This window comes from Hyperoodon ampullatus (genome assembly GCF_949752795.1).
Source record: "Hyperoodon ampullatus genome assembly, chromosome: 2".
Taxonomy (NCBI): Eukaryota; Metazoa; Chordata; class Mammalia; order Artiodactyla; family Ziphiidae; genus Hyperoodon; species Hyperoodon ampullatus.
Genome location: NC_136915.1, coordinates 141,941,020 through 141,956,139, shown reverse-complemented (window position 1 = coordinate 141,956,139; position 15,120 = coordinate 141,941,020). Strand labels below are relative to the sequence as shown.

The window sequence follows — 15,120 nt, the reverse complement described above, 5'->3', positions numbered from 1 at the left end:
GAAAGCTAGTCAGCCTGTGTAGTTTAGGCTTAGAGAACTTCTGAATAAAAGTGGCTTTATTACATGAGTCCTTTTCTCTTAGAGTTGCCTATGAGTAGAGGTTTCCTATTTTAAAAAGTATTTCTTTGAGAAGACCCATCTTCCTTATAGTAAAGTAAAGTAAAATAAAATATTCCAGATGAAATTATATTGTTATCTTAATATATAGCAAATTTTAGCAAAAGTATATGTGGTTTAATAGGAAATAGACCTTCTTTTATAAGATTGCTAAGAAGTAACTGATTAGGGCAAAATAGCTTACAAAGAATTCATTCCTAAAGTGTGCTTGAACATTTCTTATATTTGCCCCTTAGATTTCTTTGTACCTTCCTACATCTTTTTCTCAGTTTAATTTTCTGATGTTTGATTTTTCTTTATATCTATCTTTATTTTAAATTTAGGTTTATATATGAAACAGAACATTTCAATGGTGTTGCTGAACTCCTTGAAATATTAGGAAGGTAGGTCAGTTTTTTGTTCTTTTTAAGAATTAAGTAACTTTGAATGCTTTATGTATTAAAATAGCTGGGATTGGAGAAATTATTTCATATTTTAGAGTTTGAATATATAGTATAAGGCATAGTTTCTCAACTGAATTCTTATTATAGCTTTTTAGGGGGTCAGCATATTAAAATAGTGCCATGCAAGACATCTGTTTCAGAATAGACTTGTGCTTTTGAAGCTGTGGCATATTTTATGCCTGATCTTGCCAGACTGCCTCAGAAACCTATAGGATCTGATTGGGAAGAGATGAAATAAGTTATAGTGAATCTTTGATGAAGTTACAGGAATTCTTGTTCAGATGTTGATAGATCATTCCTATACATCTGTTCTTTTTAGAAGAATCTACAGCCTTTGATTTTAGTTTATATGAACATTTTTGCCTTCCTTATTCACCACATAGCAGTATTAACATGAGAGAAGTTTAGACCCTCTATTTATGTTTAGAGAATGGTTTTTGTCTCCTCTGTTAATACTTAGAGAATGATTATGGAGAGAACTTAATTTCAGATCTTTCAATAAAGTAAGAGAAACTACCCATTTACTTCAGAATATATTGAAAATTCTAACAATATTGTGATATTGACTCTCCTGTGCTTTAGAGAAGAAAAATAAAGGCATGAATAAGTGATAGGCTTTATAGAAAACATGAAGTTGCTTACTGGGACATTAAATTGGCAGTCCTCGTTTTCTTTTGGGATCACTGAATGACTTAAAGAAGCAGACTTCATAGTGATAGTCTAACGTAGTTTGCAGATGAGTAAGTCATTCAACACCAGGACTGAAGCAGAGCAGTTCCTAGGTACTTGGGGATGTAATAACTTTTAGAAATAAAGTAGTAACTACGTAACCCTTCCCCTGCTTTTTTTTCCCTCCAGTATTATCAATGGCTTTGCATTGCCACTGAAAGCAGAACATAAACAATTTCTAATGAAGGTTCTTATTCCTATGCATACTGCCAAAGGATTAGCTTTGTTTCATGCCCAGGTAAGTTGCAGGAGATTTCAGGTGAAATGAATGTTGTTTCAAAGACTGATATAAAGGCAGAGAAACTGAGAAATATTGAGGTGGCAATTTTAAGTATATTTAAGCAATTTGCTTTTGTAAGTTGCCCAAAGCAAATTTTTACTGTATCATAATTTTTAAAGCATTATGATATTTAGTGTTCTTAAATAAGCTGAATGAACTGTAAGTATAGATATAGGAAAGATCAAGTTCTTTTCTGGTCCAGGCCCTGACCTAACTCACTGTGTGACTTTGATAAATCCCACATATCTGCAGAATGTTCCATCTAGCCTCAGTGACCTAGTTAGAGAATGGTTTTAGTTTCCTCTGTTAATACTCAAAGAATAATATCATATCAGCATATATGTTAGAAACATGCTGAAAAACTAAAATGTTAGCTCTAGTCTTACTTCAGTCAACTTTATTTATTTATCTGTGTATGTATCTATTAATTTAGTGTGCTATAGTTACACTTCTGATTTGTAAGACAAAGACAGTGCTTTTAATTCCCCAAAGAACTGGTCTGCCACCTAAATGATATCGAAAGATTGATATGTCCAACTACATTTTCTTTAATATTTCAGTTAACTTAATATTCAGAAGTTACTACTGAAAAAAGGACATCTTTTTTGAAGTAGAAGTGACTTGCACAACTATGAGTATATTCATTTTTATATATTGTGATAAAGTTTGTCAAAATGAGGTAGTTTTGTTAGCTAAATATAAAAATGCTGCATTACTAAATGTTATTTCATTCAGTGATATTTATAAACTGTCCCTTGTATTTTAGCTAGCCTACTGTGTTGTACAGTTCCTGGAGAAAGATACAACACTAACAGAACCTGTAAGTGTTTTACTTATTTTTATGTTTTTGGTCTACATTGTAGCATTTTATTTTAGCTTTCTTTATTCCCTTATAGAGTTACCAAACAGTAGTAGTAATATATTTTAAACTAAAATCATTTAGAAGAAGGAAAGTGAGGTTAATGTGTACTCAGAGAACAAGATTGGGATGGGGAGCTCTCATGAGTTATAATGTATGTCTTGAGTAACTTAAATGTAGATTAAAATTAATATATAGTAGTTAAGATGTATGAGGACAGGATCAAATGACTACAGTGAAATTTTATATACATGGTACCTTCAGTGATAGTCTTTTTAATCTTCATTCACCTTTTGAAAGTAAAACATAAAACATACTGTAAGGGTCCCAAAACTATTCCCTTGAGTTTTGTTTTTTCTTTAGAAATAGGATTTCCCCTCTTATTAACGGTAAACCACATGATAGGGATTGAAAACATTTCCTTGCCTTTGGTGATTAAGACATAATCTTGGAATAAAGATTGTTTACTTTATGAATCAACATAGCAATTCAGTCTTTGAATTCTGCTGCTTACTAATTGTCTATAATACAGAGATTCAGGAGAGAATAAAAATGTTATCATGAAAATTGAAGATTCAAGAAAAACAAAAGATAAGTTTAGGGAAAAACAGAAAAGGATAAAAACATAGAAAACAACATTTTAACCTTGGTGAAGTAAGTATTTTGAGAGGGTGTTTTCTAGGTATCCTAAATCTAAATATTTAAACTAAGAGTTCTTGAAGAATAGCAAGGGGTTTGAAGGATTTAAATTATATGATTTTCTTTATATTAGAGTTTTCTTAGACCAGAGGCACTTGAAAAAAATTATGTACTTAGTGTTCTCCCTTTGACTTGAGCTTTGTCTGTGTAAAGGAATGAAAGATATTTTTCCACTCCCTGATGTTTAGAGTTTTAGACTTTTTAGGCTTGCAGTTCTTTCTGGAAACAGCTAAAAACAGTTTTTAAAGACAAATAGGAGAATTAGAAGCCCAGTATTTACATGAAAACACATAAACCTCTAAAGTGAAGTAAAACTTAATGCAAATCCATGATAGCTCTCATTAGAATTGAGACAAAGAAAACCCATAACATGGTTCATGCTTGGTGAATAATAAACAGATATAAATATAATTAAGTTAATATGGAATGGATGGGGGAGACAGCTGATTTCTTTTTATAGAGTAAAAGGTTAGGGAGAGGGATGATGGCCGGACATTTGGCTTAGATGAGTTGGGTTAATAGAAATAGGAGCAGCATGAGGAGATAAAATGTCCAAGTTGACAAAGGAAAATATTTATCAATTCATAAAGATCTGTAGATACAGAGATCTTGTAATTTCTACTAATAGGCTATTCTAGCACCAAAATTAAGGCCATAGTACTTGGGTTTGAGCCCTAATACTCATTTTCTAGGAGGCTGGCATTCATATCAAAGCTTCCTACAAATTGTAAATAAGTCAGAGCTTTAGGTAGTTTATTACATTCTTTATGTCCCTAGATCTTCTATTGAAATTATTTTATTTTCCAAAATGGAAATGACTTTATTGTTACTTCCATTTATGAAAGTAATGTGTTAATTTGGTTCACACAAGACAAAATCATAAAGCATAATGTGGAGGAAGTTCCTTAAAATCTGATCCCCTAAAGATAACCATATAAATTGGTGAATATATTTCTATAAATTTTTTTCTGTACATATATTTATGTATAGGTTAAACAGTGGGACAGTGCTGACTAGGTTTTTTTACTTGTCAATATAATGTGGATATCTTTCCATATTAATCTGCTTCATTTTTTCACTAGTCACATCAAATTCCATTATATGGATTATCATAACATATTTAATCAATCCCCAATTCATGGACACTTGAGTTATTGGAGTTTTCATTGTTAGAAGCATGTTGCTGGGTGTGGGGTTGTTTTAGGGTATTGGAATTATTCTGTGTCCTGTCTGTAATGTTGGTTACAAAAAAAAAAATCTATGTGTGTATAAAAAACCCTGAGAACTGTACACCAAAAAAAGAAAAAATTTTACTGTATGTAAAATTTTTAAAAAGCCAAATTACTAAGGGGGGAAAGTGGTGGGGGGGATGGTGGTGGGATGACTTGGGAGATTGGGATTGACATGTATACACTAATATGTATAAAATGGATAACTAATAAGAACCTGCTGTATAAAAATAAAATAAAATAAAATTCAAAAAAATATAAAACCAAATTACTGAAGTTAAAACCATATTGCTGGGTCAGAGAGTACAGTGTGTGAAGGTGCCTATTTTCCCTTATCAGCCAGTGCTGAATATTGTTTTAAATTTTTGCTAGTCTAATAGGTATGAAATATTTTAATTGGCTTTTTTAAATTATTACAGCCATCCTTTTATATGGTTATTAGTCATTTGTATTTCTGTGTCCTTTGCCTACTTTTAAGCCTTTGCTTATTATATTTTGTAAATTTTTTTTACCCATTTGGAGTTTTCCTTTTAACTTTGAATATACTGTTTTTAATATTTGCCTTTTTAAAGAACTAAAAATTTTTTATGTAGTGGAATCTATTCATCATTATGGCTTCTGGCCTTGATGTCATGCTAAGTAAAATCCTTCTGCCCTTTGAGATTATAAAAATACTCTCTAGTATCATATTCTAGTTATTTTATGGATTTAGTTTTTACGTGTAAAAACTTTATTCCATCTATAATAGTTTCCTAGGGCTGCCATGACGAATTACCACAACCTTGGTGGCTTAAAATAACAGAAATTTATTCTCTCACAGTTCTGAAGGCCAGAAGTCCAAAATCAAGGTGTCGGCAGGGCTGCACTCCCTCCAGATGCTCTAGGGGAGATTCCGTTCCTTGCCTCTTCCAGTTTCTGGTGTCTCCAGGTGTTCTTGGCTTGTGGCTGCATCGCTCCAATATCACATTGCTGCCTCTTCTTCGGTCTCTCCTCTGTGTTATCTCTTACAAGGATACTTGTCATTGGATTTAGGGCCCACCCAGATAACTCAGGATGCTTTCATCTTGAGATCCTTAACTTAATTATATCTGTACAGACCCATTTTCCAAATAACTCACATTCATAGATTTCAGAGATTAGGACATGAACATATCTGTTTGGGGGCCACCATTCAACCCACTACACCATTTGAAATTGAAATTTTTGTGTGACACGGGTAAGGAATTGTTTTAGTTTTCTATTGCTACATAACAAATTATCACAAAATTTCGTGGCTTAAAACAACAAACATTTATTATTGCATAGTTTCTGTGAATCAGGAATCCAGGCATGACTTAGCTGTGTCCTCTGCCTCAGGGTCTCTCACAAGGCTGCAGTCAAGGTGTTGGCCAGGTATAGCATTGCATATAAAGTCTCAGATGAGGAAGGATCTGCTTCTGAGTTCACGTGACTGTTGTTAGCATTTGGTTCTTCAGATGCTGTTGGCCAGCAGCCACCCTCAATTCCTTGGTACTTGGGCCTTTCCAACATAGCAGCTTGCTTTATCAAAGCTTGCAAGACGAGAAGGCCCTAGAGAGTCTGCTCATAAGATGGAAGTCACAATCTTTTGTAAATTTCTCATGGAAGTGACATTCTGTCCCTTTTGCCACATTCTGTTGGTTAGAGGCAAGTCAGTAGGCCAATCCACGCTTGAGGGAAGGACTCAACTACACAAGAGTGTGAATTCAGGAAGTAAGGATCATAGGAGATCATTTCAGGAGTCTGCCTACCAAAGGAGTTCCTTAAAATCTGAGGAAAATTTTTTTTCTAACTGGTGAGCCACCAGTTCAAGTACCACCAATTAATTGACTAATTCAGCTGTTTCCCAGGAACTGAAATGCCACCTTTGTCATATATTAAAACCTCATATATACTTGAGTCTGTCTAGGTATTCCTCTGTGTCATATATCTTCTCTGTCAGTTTCCATGCTACTACCTTATTGTTTTAATTATTTTTCTCTGATTATTGTAACTGATACTTTGTTTTAAAAGGTATTGATTTTTACATATTTATCTTTTATCTGACCACAATTGAATTTTCCTACTCATTCTAGTAATTTTTCATCTTTTAATATTTAAGCAGTATATAATTATCATACACTTAGACAAATAAGTATAATTCTGATATCCCTTTTCAACATTATTCATCAGATTCTTATCTTACTGGATTGGCTCCAGAACAGTGTTCTTCCCCAGTTTTAATTTGGATGAGTGTTCTTCATTACTAGACAAGACCAATAACTAAATTTACTTAAAAGGCTGTCAGAGATTTATTTCCACAAAAGCACCAGGCCCAAATGGTTTTACTGCCAATTTCCAAGAGACCATTATATAAGTTGATTGCTGATGGTTTCTGATAAATTCTTAGTTCTAGCTTACTAAATTGTTATCAGAATATGTAATCAATCAAAAAATCAAGTAACTTCAAAATCTTTTGAGATGATCATACAGTTTTTTTCCCCCTTTTAATCTATAACTATAATGAGTTGAACCATCCTGGAATTTCTGGAATAAGTTATTGGGTAGGTAGCAGTATTCTGTTAATATACTGTTATATTCGGTTTAATACAGATTTTTGCAACTATGTTTACTTAAATTCACGATCCCTTGTTTTGTTGTATTTGGGTTATCAAGACTGTGCCAGCCATGAAATAAATTGGGAAGCTTTCTGGCTTTTTTGGGTGCTTCATAATGGTTTAAATAACAGGAATTATCTGTTCCTTAATTTCTCCCTAAAATAACCTCCCTTCCTCACCCCACCAAGTCATTATCTCATACTTTAATTTCTTAGTAGGAAGTAGCACTTACTATTAAAATTATTTTATTTATAAGTTTAATTGCTAACTTATGTTGGTCTTCCTGCTTCATGAAAATCAGGGACCTCCTTCTGTCTTATTCATCAGTGTGTCCCTGGCACCTAGAACAGTATCTGGTACAAAGGCACTCAATAAGTATCTGTTGAATTGGTAGAAGTCTAAAGCTGAGCAGAGTAAGGGGATATACATAGTTATTGAACACTATTGTTCTCCATCAGAATGAATATTGATATTATCACAATTATTTAAAATTTCCTGAGATTAACCAGATTCTTTGCTTAATTCATGCTAAATAAACTTTTCCCTTTTTTGCAGGTGATCAGAGGATTGCTGAAATTTTGGCCAAAAACATGCAGTCAGAAAGAGGTGCATTTCATTCAACAAAAACAGTGCATTTTATTAGAACTTCTCAATCTCAGGGCTATAAACCATGCTTCTTTGGGCTGGGTGTATCATCACTGCTACCAAGCGGGAGATGTTCTGTGGGGATTAGAGAGACTTGGTAGAATATCTGTACATCGTAGTAAATTGCATATACTATCAAGATTTTTTTCATCCACTGTTTAATTTGTAGGTTAACCTTCTCATTTGTGTTTTCTATATTAACATCATGTAATTTGTCATATTATGTTTCTTAAAAGAAAATTTTTTTAACCTAGGTGATGTTTTTAGGAGAAATTGAAGAAATCTTAGATGTCATTGAACCAACACAATTCAAAAAAATTGAAGAGCCCCTTTTTAAGCAGATATCCAAGTGTGTATCCAGTTCTCATTTTCAGGTATGATGTTTTCAGTGAAGCCATTTTTATTTTATACTATTACTTCTTTTCTCTTTTAGTTTTGACATTTCTAAATGTCTTTTTTTAGGTTGCAGAAAGGGCGCTGTACTTCTGGAACAATGAATATATTCTTAGTTTGATTGAGGAGAATATTGATAAAATTCTGCCAATTATGTTTGGCAGTTTGTACAAAATCTCCAAAGAACACTGGAATCCGTAAGTGTCTTTTATGTTGATTGTGTTATTTTTGTGTTTTTGTTTTTTTGACCTCTTTGTCATTTGATCTCATAACTCATACTTATGAAACCTGTACAGATTTGGAATTGATGCCAAGGTTAACATCACATAGTTATATTTTATTCTGCACTGAGTTTTATGAAGTTGTATGTGTGTCTGTATGTTCTGGGGTTTTTTGTTGTTTGGTTTTTTTTTTTTTTTTTTTGAGCAGAGAAAAGTTTATTGCAGGGCCAAGGAGAAGGGGTGGCTCATGCTCAGAAATCCTGAACTCCTGTATGTTCTTAATTTCTATTTAGAATTGCAAATCTAGGGACTGTCTGGTGTGACATTCTGTACCAGTGTGTGGTTAATCCCTGTTGGGGAGACCAACCCAACATCTGTAGAGGATGCACAGGCGACTGTGTGCTGCCAGTATCCAGTCTCACCTCCATAGCTGGCCTAGCCCAGGGAGAAGCTTCAGTGCTCAAGGTCACATCAGTGATGTTTAGATTGTATACATTCTAAATTCTGTAACATCCTTATCCTGTTTTTTACTTTTCTTCTTACAACTTACGGTAATTGGATCTTTTCCAACTTCTTTTAATGCTGTTACTCAGGGTTTGTGATAGTAGACTCTAGAGCAGACAAGAAGCTGACCATAACATTTTTAGGGTTTAATCTAAGCATGATACAGTGGGAAGGACTGTATCATGGAAGGAGTTTTTGAATCAGACCGACCATCTCTACTACCACTGGCTGTGTGACCTTGAGCAAATTACTAAACTTATTGAACTTCAGTTTGTCAGCTCTAAAATAGATTGACTGAGTCAGCTAGCATCTAACCCATTTCAGAGATGATAGTGTTACATTTCCCATCTGTTAGTAGCATCAGTAACCCAGCACTGGCTTGTTTTCATTTTAGGACCATTGTAGCACTGGTGTACAATGTGCTGAAAACCCTCATGGAGATGAACGGCAAGCTTTTCGATGATCTTACTAGTTCATACAAAGCTGAAAGACAAAGGTATTTGACATTTTTATTTATAGACTTATCTGTACATTTTAGATTAGTTGAATGTGATTCAGTCCAATAAGGTATTCTAAGTTAAAATTATGTTTAAGAAGCGAATTGCTGCAGTAGGATAAATTGAGAGATTGGGATTGACATATATACACTAACATGTATAAAATAGATAATAAGAACCTGCTGTATAAAATAAATAAATAAATAAAATTCAAAAAAGCCAATTACATTTAGCATTACAATTTGAATGTCTCTAATAAGTACTTTAAAGTCATTTCCAGGTAAACTCCTAATGGTTAGATTATGATCTTAATGTGGATCATAAATTCTGTTTATCTCATTCTGAGCCTTAGACTTTATCAGTATGATAACATCTGCATTGTGAAATACAATTTATGCTGAATTTTAAATACTACTTTACATAATTATTTTTACATTTATGAGAATTGCTTTTGTCCACATGGGCTTCCATAGTGAGCTTATTCTTCAACTGTTCCTTGCACAATAATTTGATAGTTTTTAAGCTTCACATTTTTTTTTTTTTTTTTTTTTTTTTTTGTGCAGTACACGGGCTTCTTCTCACTGTTGTGGCCTCTCCCGTTGCGGAGCACAGGCTCCGGATGCGCAGGCTCAGTGGCCATGGCTCACGGGCCCAGCCGCTCCGCGGCATGTGGGATCCTCCCAGACCAGGGCACGAACCCGCGTCCCCTGCATCAGCAGGCGGACTCTCAACCACTGCGCCACCAGGGAAGCCCTAAGCTTCACATTTTAACAAAGTGGTATTTTAAAGTCAGTATAGTTCCCTTTTGGGAAGAGGAAACTCACATAAGGGTATGCCTGTGCCTGAGTACTATTACTGATATTTTGTTCCTTGCAATATATATTTTAGTGAATAAATGGTCACACACATTAGCATTTAGGAACTTGGCTTAGTGATTACCTCTTTTTGAAAATTTCATAAATTACTACAAAATAATGTAAAAATCACTTCCTTCTCATATATTTATTCACTTTCAATAACTGCTGTACCTGAGCCCATTTATTTCTAATAAGTGTATTAACTATTCTGTTTGGAAAAGCTGATCTATTTTGACTATAAGTTCCTAGTCCTGGTTTTCTGGTGGCAAGTAGAGAAAGGATCTCTCTTCTTCAAGGCCATCCTAATCCATCAATAACTAACTCAATGCATTATTTCTTTTAAATAGCACCTTTCAGGCAGGAATAGAAGTTAGGTACATAGTTTGAGTCCCAGGAAGCAATGTGAAGAAGGAAAAATGCCTAGGATCATATGAAACTTATATTTGAAAAATGCATATTTCACATAACTAAGAGCGATCATTATATCTTACTGGCTGCGTAAGTCAGCACTTTTGTCCCCTTAAAGCATATGTAACTGCAGAACGGTAAGCCCATGGTTTTTTCACATGTTCAGATAGCCCTTCAGAATAGTTTGGTCCAAGTTATTCAGAAATGTTCTCTTTAGAACTGAAATTAAGTAGTTGAAGCAACATATTTTGAGTTTTGCTTTTTTAGAGAGGTTATTCAAACTTTAAAGTCTCCTTCTGACATGCAGGAGACAACACATAGTAAGACACAGACTGGTTGGCAGCTAGCGATGTGGAGCCAAAGGATATGGTGTGGCTTCCACCTGGAAATGGCTCCAGGCTGACTCGTGACCAGCACTTCAGTCTGTCGGCAAAAACCCACTGCAAGGGGTTTACTGCAAGAGGTGACTAAGTACTTTGCCAACCATAAAGCACAGATGCCACAGTCGGTGGTGGTGATAAAATGCAGGGAGGGAAGGCGAACGATAATTTTCAGTCGGTACAGGAGCCACACGGACGTGGTATTACACTTAGGAGATGAAGATGAGTAACGTGGTGCTCTAGGTAATATAAAGTCTCAAATGCTTTAGTAGAGGGATTTAAGTGAAATGTGAGTGAACAGTCCAGCCAACTGCCAAACAGCATGTTTCTTCAAGCTCTGAAATAAAAGTTTCTAACTACAAAAGTCTTGCTTTATTTACAGGGAGAAAAAGAAGGAATTGGAACGTGAAGAATTATGGAAAAAATTGGAGGAGCTAAAGCTAAAGAAAGCTCTAGAAAAGCAGAACAGTGCTTACAACATGCACAGTATTCTCAGCAATACAACTGATGAATAAAAAAAGCCTTCCACCTCCGTTGGATAGGTGGTTTTGTACACTTTTTTGAAATATGTAAAAATTATGAAACAAACCTCATCAGTATAATATAATTAAAAGGCCAATTTTTTTTCTGGCAACTGTAAATGAAAAAAATATATGGACTAAACATAGCTCTGTGCTATATCATGGCCATAGTATATTGTAACCTTTGTCTAATCATTGATTTGTGTCACTCTTCTGAAGTTTCACAGAAATGAATGAACTTTATCATCTATGATATGAGTGAAATAATTATGGGAGTGGTAAGAATCATGACTTGAATTCTGTTTTTGGTTGTGTTGCACATAGATATAGTAGTCTGCTCTGTATATTTTTCCCTTTGATAATGTGCTTTTCACATTGCCGCAGACCTTAGTTACATCCTAGGAAAAAGACTTTCCTAAAATAAAACTAAGGTGTAATTCTCATCCTTCCCTTCATCTCTCCCAGAAATATGACGGAGGGAATTACTTGCCCTAAGCCTTCCTTCATAGAGATATTACTGTACTCTGGAATTTGAGCAAAAACTTAAATTTCCAGGCTTTTTAAAGCACAAATTATAAATAAAAGCTGGGAAAGTAAACCAAATTCTTCAGATCGATCCTTATGAACATCCCCCTTCACCTGCAGCTCCCCAGAGCGCTGAGCACAGACTAGTGGGGGCAGTGCCGTGAACACAGCCTGCCTCTCAGTTCATTCCTCCTCTTCCTCCCAAAGGCTGAAGGCAGGGCCTTTCCAGTCCTCACAACCTGCCCTTCTCCAGTACCTCCTGATGCAGGGATGGAGGCTTTGAGTCCCACGGTGTGGTGATGCAGAGCGCTCATTGTCACTGCCTGGCTTTATGTAAAGGAAATGCAGTAGGCTTCCTCTGTAGGGTTCTGAAAAAGCTGACTATAGAGAAGTCGTATATGTTTCTACTTGGTCAAGTATTTTCTCACATTTTGTTATCAGAGTACCATTCCAATCTCTTAACTTGCAGTTGTGTGGAAAACTGTTTTGTAATGAAAGATCTTTATTGGGGGATTGAGCAGCATTTAATAAATCTATGTTTGTATTTTGCCTTACGTCGACTTTGCTTTTTTCAGCACTAAGGTTAGGCGCTCGGAAGAAGCCTGCCCCTGCCCCTACGTACATACATACGTGTATACAGAGAAAATTTTAAGGCAAATTGCAGGTTGTACACCAGTTAAAGAATAGGAAGATTGTGTGCCAGAGTCGAGTGTTCTAGCCATTTACCAAAGTATATCTGTTGTATAGAATTTTCACATAAAATTCTAAGTTCTAGGATATCCTTCCATCTTCCTTCATGTCCCTTTATGTTTGGAGGATGGGTTTAACTTACCTTAAATGTGTGTACATATGTACATAGTTTTAATTGAAATAGACCCATGGGATTTCCCTGGTAGTCCAGTGGTTAGGACTCCATGCTTTCACTGCCAAGGGCCCGGGTTCGATCCCTGGTCAGGGAACTAAGCTCCACATGCCGTGCTGTGCGGCCAAAATAAAATAATAAAATGAAATAGACCTAGGAGGATAACTAACTATCTCAAAATCTATAAGTAATAATAGCACTGTTTTTTTATGGGGGCAGGGAGATGATTGTTATAAAGTTTTCAACTACTGGTGTCTGCTTCTACTCTTTCACATCCATGAAAAACAACTCTAGCACACTATTCCTAGGTCACTGTGAAAGCACCTCGTTCTGCTTGCTGTGAAACCAGGAGAAACTCCTCTTCATTTCGGGACGTGGCTCCTATTTTACGATGCTCTCAAATGGCCGCCACCTCAGCCGTCCAGGTCCAGTGCTCTTGCCAGATGCTGTACACTCACCTAAGGCCGGCCGGGGGGATTTACTGACAACTGGGGGCAGCACACGGAGAAGGAAAGGGTGACCCTGCTACAGAACACAGCAAAAGGCAAGCCCCAGCCTCCCCAGAAGAGACGGTTGGGTCTAAATGTCTATTTTGTGGACGGTCTAGGCATACATTTCTTCCACTGAAGAGCAGCCAGAGTAGATTTTGGCAGACTTCAGCTAATAGTTGTTGTTGAAGAAAGAGCTAGAAATGCCCACTTCCTAATTAATTAGCTTACTCGAAAGCACATTCAAGAGGTCTCCCAACTTTCTACAGTACAGTTTTAATATGTTCATTGGAGCAAATTTTGTTAGCTATTTAATATTAAAGTGGTGTGTCATTTTTAGAGAGAATTTAAAAATACACATAACTGTTTTTCAATGCTGTTAATGTAAGCTTTAATGCCTGGCTTTGCATTTGCCTTACAATAAGATTTTATAGAGACAGGACCTAGGCTAAAGTTTGAATGTACCTGCTTCTGTGCCATAGAAAAATAGCAGGGAATATTTCCTTACACAAGTTCACTTTTAATAATTCAACCAAAAACCACAGTTTCTTGCTGCTAACTAGGTATGAGATTAAAATTGCCCCACTCATACATTGGAGTTGTTCTCTTCGAATTATCTAAAACCGGGTTACAAAATTGAAGAAATGCTACCAAGTCCTCTTTGGAGCAAAGGGCATGTAAATAATTTAAAACTCTGGAAATAATCTTCATAACCTTAAATCAGCCAATGGCTACCATGTGAAAAATACCCAGAGGTTACTCATCTCTGTCACAGGCTGGGCTGAAAGCTCTGAGGGTCATACTGAAGGCCCCTTTCTCAGATGGGTGGGGGGTTTGTAGGACAGGAAGAGCTAACACAGCTTATTCATGGGGCTTTACTGTCACTTCCTGACCACGTGCCATCTATTGCCTGCCCACCTTGCCCTTCCCTGGACATGGTCATGATGTACCTCGGGAGTCCAGACCTGTCCATCGTGGAATTTCAGGCTCACACTCCCTTTTATTTGGAGGTCACAGAATGAAAGCATACTGGTGCCTATTGATTTAGCAGATATGCATACTGGCACACTGATTCCTTTTGTATTAACCTAACTTTTATTCATCTATTAATGAAATCATCAAAATACACTGAGTAGGCACCTACTATGTACACATGTCCTAGTGTTTTTGTATGTTCATCATACCTGCATCAACCAATATTCTAGCCAGACAGGTCGGTGGCTAGTCAGTCCACAAGAGATCTAATTACTAGTTTTTCTAGTAGCTTTAAAAAAAAGTCTCATTTAATATTTAACAAACAAGAGAGCGTGTCAGGGGCTGGCAGATGGCGCCAGAGACATGAGGGGTTTTGCATTTCTCACACACGGTACACCGGTTCCACAGCATGACCTCCACACCCGAAGAGTCACTGGTGGGGGAGAAGAAAATCACACTCTCCTGTCCATTTTAAAAAATCTCAAGAAAAAAACCTAAGGTCAGAGCCTTAATCATCCTGTTAGACCTTAACTATACACCAAACCGAGAAGGAAGGCAGCTTCCAAAAACCTTCAGGAAACTGGATTATATCTAATTCCATCTTCCACAAACCCTATTCATGTCGTATGTCAAAAAATGTTCATTAATAATTTAAATACTTAAATAACGGTTAAGGTCATCCATTGGATCTGTTCCATTGGGCTCTAGACAGTCTCTCTGAGGACCAGTTAGAAGCTGCAGTGTGACAGGCAGGCCCCCAGCAAGGCCCGTTTCTTCAAGTGAGGACAGGATTGCTGGCAGCTAGGTTTACCAAAGCAGAAGTGATGAGAACTTCCATGAACTCGGGCAGTCCTACGAACAACGCAGGCGACT

At 36.1% G+C, this 15,120-nt stretch overlaps 1 protein-coding gene across 1 annotated transcript in view; it reads left to right on the top strand.

The window, feature by feature from the left end:
* The window catches only part of PPP2R5A (protein phosphatase 2 regulatory subunit B'alpha), a gene marked incomplete at its 5' end in the record, with an annotated part of 92,510 nt that extends 80,034 nt beyond the window's left edge, over positions 1–12,476 (top strand). Inside the window, 8 exons of the mRNA XM_079698673.1 lie at positions 441–500; positions 1,419–1,527; positions 2,336–2,389; positions 7,527–7,577; positions 7,871–7,990; positions 8,079–8,206; positions 9,129–9,230; positions 11,259–12,476. Coding sequence (XP_079554799.1) covers positions 441–500; positions 1,419–1,527; positions 2,336–2,389; positions 7,527–7,577; positions 7,871–7,990; positions 8,079–8,206; positions 9,129–9,230; positions 11,259–11,391 — 757 coding nt within the window. The 3' untranslated portion in view covers positions 11,392–12,476. The remainder of the gene's footprint in view (positions 1–440; positions 501–1,418; positions 1,528–2,335; positions 2,390–7,526; positions 7,578–7,870; positions 7,991–8,078; positions 8,207–9,128; positions 9,231–11,258) is intronic.
* Positions 12,477–15,120: the final 2,644 nt, after the last annotated feature.